The sequence below is a fragment of the Parasteatoda tepidariorum genome, chromosome 5 (genome assembly GCF_043381705.1).
Source record: "Parasteatoda tepidariorum isolate YZ-2023 chromosome 5, CAS_Ptep_4.0, whole genome shotgun sequence".
In the NCBI taxonomy this organism is placed as follows: Eukaryota; Metazoa; Arthropoda; class Arachnida; order Araneae; family Theridiidae; genus Parasteatoda; species Parasteatoda tepidariorum.
In genome coordinates, this window is record NC_092208.1 from 7,141,529 (window position 1) to 7,149,246 (window position 7,718).

The window sequence follows — 7,718 nt, forward strand, 5'->3', positions numbered from 1 at the left end:
AAAAATGGTTGCCATCAGGGGTGTACATGTAGATTTATTAAATACACCTTGTGCGCCACCTAGGAACCAAATCTAGAACCCGACACTCGAAATTTTTGCTCTGTTACAATCGTACCCTGTTACAATTGACCCCACTCTCCCCTACGCTATATTTTAAAAGCAGTAGTGTAGTGAGTAGGGCAAAAAAAAAGTAGTTTGTAGCGATTCTTGTAACGTTAGTTCGATAAGGAAACTAAGCTCTAACTCAAAAAAAAAAAAAAAATTCAAATCTGATTGCTGCAAATTCTTCTCTGGCCCGTCAACGTACACAATGAGGATGCCTCTGTGGCCCAGAGTCAATAAGATCTACGTCTGATGGTCGGAAAAATGGGTGCGAAATCTCCCTATTAGCAACATGCAATACACAGTGTTGTCTAACGAACAATTGTTTTCAAGTCATACAGTATTTAAGAAAGCAAATACTTTTAATTCTAATTATTAGAAATGTCCTCATTCCATTTTTTGCGCAAACATTTTAAGTTAAAATTCTTTTAACTACTTTAACGACAAATCATGCTCCATTGAAGGCATGATTATAAATATAAAAAGAGGATATCTATACTTTACTAGAATTGCTATTAACTCATTTTTCAACTATGGAGGAAGGAAAAAAAATACCTCATTCAGTGTTTAACAAAGAAAGAATTCCTTTTGAAACAGTTCCAAATTGTTCATAAGTGTTAAATTAAATGACATTGGGACGCGTTATGAAACTGAATATGAACTGCTAGACAATATGTCTAGAAACTCTATTCATATCTATTTCTTTCCCCTTGACTGCCAAACATAATAAAAAAAAATTTTAATGAAATGTTCTTTTTTACATTGTACGAAAAATGGACTGTTATTGCAAAAAGAAGACGAAATATTATTAGAATTTTCATATAAATACAAATAGTGAATGCGCTAGTCGTAATCCTGTTTTTACAAACCTTTAAAATTTTGCGACTTTATTTTTAAACCAAAAACTGTCGATTTATTTCATGTTCTTTTCTTTTTTCATTTTGCATTGTTTACATTTAAAACTCTTTCGGCAACAGACGAAAATTCTCAGCTATTTTTTTAATTTCTTCGGGAATTGGAATTACATCAACAAAAAATATTTCGAAGCATCAAGCGATTAGTCATGAAATCAAAATGAAGAATCTTATTTTTAATTGAGATTTTGCACCAAAAATTTAAATAGATATCATTTTCATTTGCCTTCATTCTCCATCAAAGGAAAATATCTTACTTTATATTAAAATCTAATAATGGTGTAGCAGTTTAAAATTTTTGTCCATGCATTTTTATTGGTCGGTAGGATCCAGTTTTTCCTCATTCATTTCCATATTGTTTAGCTATCAGCATGAAATTAATAAAATTCATAAAGGTATTGTTTTTCTAAAAACTAGTGGTCTGCGCCCCCTGCTCGCAACGCTCGCCAACCCCCGAAAATTGCTTCGTAATCCTATATGGTTTGCTTCGCAAACCAATCTCGCTTCGCTCTCTACTAACTTAGGTACATTGCAAATGCACAAAATTCTAAGAATTCAAATCCATATAAAAACTTTTTTTTTTGTCTTTCTTTTTTTTAAATTACATCTTTTTAGTAAATACTAAGTCATTAAAATAGATTTGAATTCAAATAAATGACATGTAATTCGTTAAAATTATTAGAAATGTGCTATAGTATAATTCGTGATATAAATCAAAAATCGTCAAGTAAATTCGTAATATATAAATTCGTGAAAAAAAGGGCTTTCGACAAAATACTAAAATAGAGATCTATCGACAAAAACTACTCACTTCTGCCTAGCTTAATAGTATGAGATTGCCGCTGCTGATGCTCTCTGGTTATTTCAATTTCCGTTTTTAAAAGCGCTATATGTTGAGCCACCTCAGCTAGATTTGGTATGTGACATTTTTAGCGGCAATCATTGGTCGATTCGCCGTGTAAGAGAAATAGTAGCGTAAACAAAACAAAGCAAACGTTGCCACCGGCGGAAAAGAAATACAGCCAAAATTTGGGAACCACGTTAGAGAATTATATATATTAGATGTTCTTGTATCCCCAATGTAAAGTTATTTTCCTGTACTGCTATTATTACGCTTTTAATTCAAGAGTTTGTAACCAAGAGTATTGTTTTTTATTATTATTATGTAATTCTACGCTACATTTTAATGTAAAGTTATTTAGAAAAGTGGTCTAATCTTATTAACCCGTTTTACAATTATTATTTTTGTGCAAATAACGTTAATTTGCTGTTATAAATTACAGTTGAAGAGTTCTGTTAAATGATTTAGAATTTAACGATCAGCTTCTTCCACAATAAGACGCAAGCAAAAATAGTAGGGGAGAGTAGGGTCAATTGTAACAGGGTACGATAGTAACAGAGCAAAAATTTTGAGTGTCTGGTTCTAGATTTGGTTCCTAGGTGGCGCACAAGGTGTATTTAATAAATCTACATGTACACCCCTTCTGGCAACCATTTTTAAGTACTTTTAAAAGAGTTACATCACAAAAGATATTTTCACGTTACGTAAGTACTTTTTTTGGTATTAGAATATTATATTGTAACAAAGTAATTTTGTTTAAACAAATTAAAATTATTAACCGAATATGTAAGTGGACACCTTAATTAACATTTCAAAAAAAAAAGATTAGTTTTGTTAATTAACTAGCATTGTTTTTAACAAATGAAGCTGAAATGGCGTCCTGGGGACGATTGTGACAATAAGTAAAGGGACGATTGTAACAGCTGAAAATAAATAATCTTGTGTTTACAAACTCTTATTACTTAACTCTTTAAGAACCACCAATAGTTTCCTATATCATTTATATTATGTTGCATGTGCATTATTTTATTTGTCACCTTTCACAGCATAAATTAAAATTTTTAGCCCCTTAAAGTTAAAAGTTTAACCCTTTAGGTCTCTGCTCATTATTATTTCTACTCCTAAAATATCTCTACTATTTTGATCAATAAAAAAATATATCACAACTATGATAATGTGTATAATTAACTATGTTTTAGTTGAATTTATGAACTGTTACAATTGACCCCGTAAGTGGGGACAATTGTAACAAGTGCACGACTGTCAAAAAATTTTAATAACTAATATAATAGCATTTAAAATAAGGTATTTATTTTTTTTTTCTAGCAGAGGATAGTCTACTTTACTCGTCTGTCAATTAATACTAATAATATATTGGATTTTTTTTTTAGTTAAAAATAGTTAAGTAGAAAATGTTACAATCGACCCCACTCTCCCCTATTTAATATATCCGCCCGTTTGGTAAGCGAAAATATTAAATTATAGTTGTGAGCTCATCAAATTTGTTTGAACAATATAATGTTATAAGAAGATAAATGTTACTTTTAAAAATGATTACTCAGAAAAAGTACTTCTGTTCTCCAATAGATCTAAATATTTATAGTAGTAATGGTTATATTTGCACGTGGGAAAGTGGAGGCACAAGCGTAAGCAAACAAAATTCTTTTTAGTGTATTGACCAAATTATTCGACGCACTATTAGATTCTGCAGCATCCTTTCTCTCGTTTCGGGTTAAATTCGTTTCCGGACTAAATTTTCTTCTTTATGCGCCGTTCGCTAGTTAAAAATATTTTAGCATTAACTAGGGCATTTATTATTTAGGACCTTCACTTATTATTTAAAATGTTATTTTCATACTATGCCCTTTTTGAATTTGTATAAATCAGTTTCATTCTTTGATTGTGTGAAATTTCGTAATTGTGTCTCCCTTTTTTGTTTTTTTAACATTTTTAATGACTTTTGATCCATTTTTGACCAAAGAGTCCATTGGCGAAATGAGTGTTGTTTTGGGTTTGATGGCGTGCCTACCTTGTTTCGACGCCATCACACTTATCAACTGTGTTCAAGAGTAACAGTGCGTACACGTCGTCATTGCATGCGTTGCTATGGCGACCGTTGCTGTTTGATACATTTTTTTAGAATTCATTTTTTTTCACTTTTAATTTTGTTGCGCATTAAGTTGGTGAGTTTGTTTTTGAGATATGAAAACCAGAGAGATCCCATAAATACTTCTTGAGTTGTGAATAAAAGAGAATTTCATCATTTGAGCGATATTTTAGTTTTTATTGTTTTAATTAAGAATCAGAAATTCTAACCTACAGTTCAAACTGGATCGTTTTCTATACTTATTCAGATTGTTGTCCAAAAAAAATTGGACAACAATCGTTTAGCCAACGGGTAACCTGTGATCGCCTTTAGTCGATCCCAATTTATTCTTTAATTTCATTAAATGCGGCTGGAAAAAAAATTTTTATTTCGAAAAATAATCACAAATTTTATAAAAAACAAAAATATCATTTTAAGTTTCGAAAAAATTCTTTGCTTTTTTTTTTAGTTGAAGTTCTTATGCACTTTAAAGCTTAAATGAGATAAATATGATATGAAAATAATAATTTTTTTTTTTTTGATTTAGCAACAATTGTTCTCTGGTAAGCAGTGATGCAAGGAGTATTTACCTCGCCAAAGGAGCCAGAGGTGGACACATTTCGCGCCAAGTAGTTCAGTGACTGAAAACAGGATCCAAGTAGTCATCTAAAGACAATAAGGCCTCTGCAATTCCCTTCTTCTCAAAGATAGTATCTGAACTGCAAACACTGCAAGACAAGGTCTTGCACTCGACAATCTGTAAAAAAAAAAAAAAATTAATTAAAATCCCGCAGATGTCTAAAGTCGATAGTTTACATTTGGGGTGGTCCATATTGACCAGTCCTATAGACACAGGGGTGGACTGGAGAAAATGAGTTTTTCTTATTGTATTGTATAAACGTATTATAAAGCTGTTGATATTTTCCTTCCCATATTCATGTATATGAATTTTAAGTGTGGATGTTATGAATCTATACAAATGAGCGTTTTACGACATTTTTACGAGCGTTAATGTTCGATGTGGTTTTGATGTATCGTGCCTGTTCCCTTTATCCCCCAAACATTCGATCGAATTCAGTTTTTTTTAAGAAAAAAGAGAGCTATATAAATCCCTTTCTACAAGTAAAATATGTCAATTTTCGCTTACACCACACCACCAAGAAGTTGCTTAAAAATTTACAGTTGCGTTGCATTCAAGTGTTACAGTTAAACCTGACAAGATGACCACCCTTGAGAGCTGACAGCTTTTATCCAGAACGGAATGGAACTACAGTCGGACTTCTGTTTAACGATTTTTACATTTTGCGATTTTTTTTTCCGAGGAACCAAGAACATTTTGGAAATTTCTTCCAAATTGCGAAGTAAATTTTCTATTTAACAAACTTTTCTTTTAGTTCCACTTTCCCTATATCCCAAAATATCTCTAACTTGTAAACACTTTATATGGGGAAAATGACTTTGAATTGATTTTCGAAGCCACTTAACTTTTAGAGAAAGCAATAAAACCCCTTTCCCTTTCTGTTTGCATTTCAAACGAAACACTCAGACAAAATTGACGAATTTTATCAGTAGCAATTAAACTAAAGAACGCATGTGGCAATGTATGTTTATAAATACAGCCATAATGTTACACATAAATGTAATAAATGCAGCCATAATTTTACACATAAATGAAACTTTTTTTTAGTTGAATATGTTACTAGCATGATAGTGTAACACTGGATAATGTTTTGCTCTATTCTTGCTTTCCATGCAGATTTCGTTCATGATTAAGATTTATAAAATAAATAGTAGATACTAGTTCACAAGATAAAGGCGTATCCATTGCTATTTAAATTATGCCTAGTGTTTATGAATTTAAAACCTGTTTTGGGTTGCTTAAGTATTTCAAAATGTGATTTTCTATTTAAGCAATTTTTCATGTAACGAACTTATTATTGGGATTGAGCGACTTCGTTAAATAGAGGTCCGACTTTAATCCTAAAACATAAGAGAAAGCAAAACCTTTGCAATTTCACCTTATGTCTATCTTGAATATTGATCGCTGAGTTAAGTCTATTTTATCTAAGGGTATCATTAAAAAACCATGCATAAGTTGAACGGGAAAAAAAATGAAAACATTTTCAAAGATATTTTTTACGTTAATTTGTTATAAGTCAGAATTTTACCGAATTTTTCAAATAGTATGAAAAACTAACCAAAACCATTTGAAAGTTCACCATATAAAAAAAAACAATTAACGTGTTATTTTTAGGGATAACATGATATAAAAAAACAGTGGCACATTCCTTTTATAAGTTGGTAACCTGCCTAAATTAACCACTAAATACATTACAAGTGATCAACTTACACAGATTTTACTGTACTGCATGAAGCACACTCTCCAAGTGGAAGAGTCAGTGCTTATCTATGACATCAGAAATATTGCGTGCCTTAAGAAGGTGAACTTAGAGACCAGTGCTTTCGAAGATTAATACTTTGTGTTATAACCGACGTTTGAACAGCCAATCCAGATATCAATTGTCCTCTCCATAGTCTTGTATAATTTGAACCCAACTTTTGGGACAAGAATTGGAGATGATTCGCATTCGTGAACGACATTTTGAATGAAACTAAGCCGCATATGCGTTGCGTGGTGAGAGAAAACGCGTTAACTTCTAATTGTTGGCCCAATAGCAAGGGGGATCATAAGATGCTGTAGGATTGTTTTATTTTAAAACAGTCGTTGAACAGCCAACCCAATTTAGAGTTCACGACTACTAATGTTCAACTCCGTAACCTTGCAATTTTGAACCCAATGCAGCAGACAACGGAACTCCTGGATTAAGTATCGGGAGAACATTGCCTTGTGGAAGACTTTTTATTGGAACTAATTAGCTTTACGTGGAGAGGAAAACTACAAAGACCTCTCACGGATAGACTGACGATTGGGGACTCTAACCCATAATCCGTCTGCTACTGAGACCTACCTACCACTAAGAATCGAACCCGGTTCACCTCATTGGAAGGCGAATTCTCTATCCCCTGACCCACCAGGCTCTGCTGTAGGATTATTAAAAAATTCAGTCTTGCAAATGTCACTAGTACTTTACAATACCTCAGACTAATGGGAAAAATTTATTATTTTTTTGCTGTTGTTTGTTGTTGTTTTTTTTTAAATTCAGCCTGATATTTTCTTAGACTTATTACAATCAGCCAACATGCCCTTAGACTAATTCGGAAGTGTTGATCAGTTTGAACCTGTCAGGCTTATTGTTATAAACATTTAATTAAATTGTGTTTTTTTCCGCTATTTTGGACTTATTGCAAACTACTTGAAATTAATCAGGCTAATTAAACAAAGGATGACACATTTTCTAGCTTGCCTAAAAGTAAGTAAGCTCACGGTAAAAGTGTTAGGCTAATTAAAAAAAAATATTGGAGATTTTTCCAATTAGCCTAATAATTACGACGATAATTAGTCAAAAGCCATATACTTCAAATAGCTTACGACCCATACGCTGTATTATTTCATGATATCACTCCGCGCTTCTCAATAAGCATGAGTTCTGTACTGGTTTATAAGCTTTACACACTTAATGTAGAATGTAACATATAAACGCTTCTGTGACTTTCTAGCAACTTCTTGTGTCTTGTGGCTTTGCGATTTGAACAACCCTTCTTATGTGACTGCTGTAAATAATAATTTATATTTATAATGATTTGATGTTGTCTTAAAGATGCAGAATGTATGGCTGACTTAAGATGTTTTTCCTAGTGTAATGTCTGAAAAAAA

At 32.1% G+C, this 7,718-nt stretch overlaps 1 protein-coding gene across 1 annotated transcript in view; it reads left to right on the plus strand.

The window, feature by feature from the left end:
• Positions 1-6,176, plus strand: part of LOC107453616 (SCY1-like protein 2) — a 466,439-nt gene extending 460,263 nt beyond the window's left edge. The window contains exon 17 of the mRNA XM_071180877.1: positions 4,491-6,176. Coding sequence (XP_071036978.1) covers positions 4,491-4,517 — 27 coding nt within the window. The 3' untranslated portion in view covers positions 4,518-6,176. The remainder of the gene's footprint in view (positions 1-4,490) is intronic.
• The last annotated feature ends 1,542 nt before the right edge of the window (positions 6,177-7,718 follow it).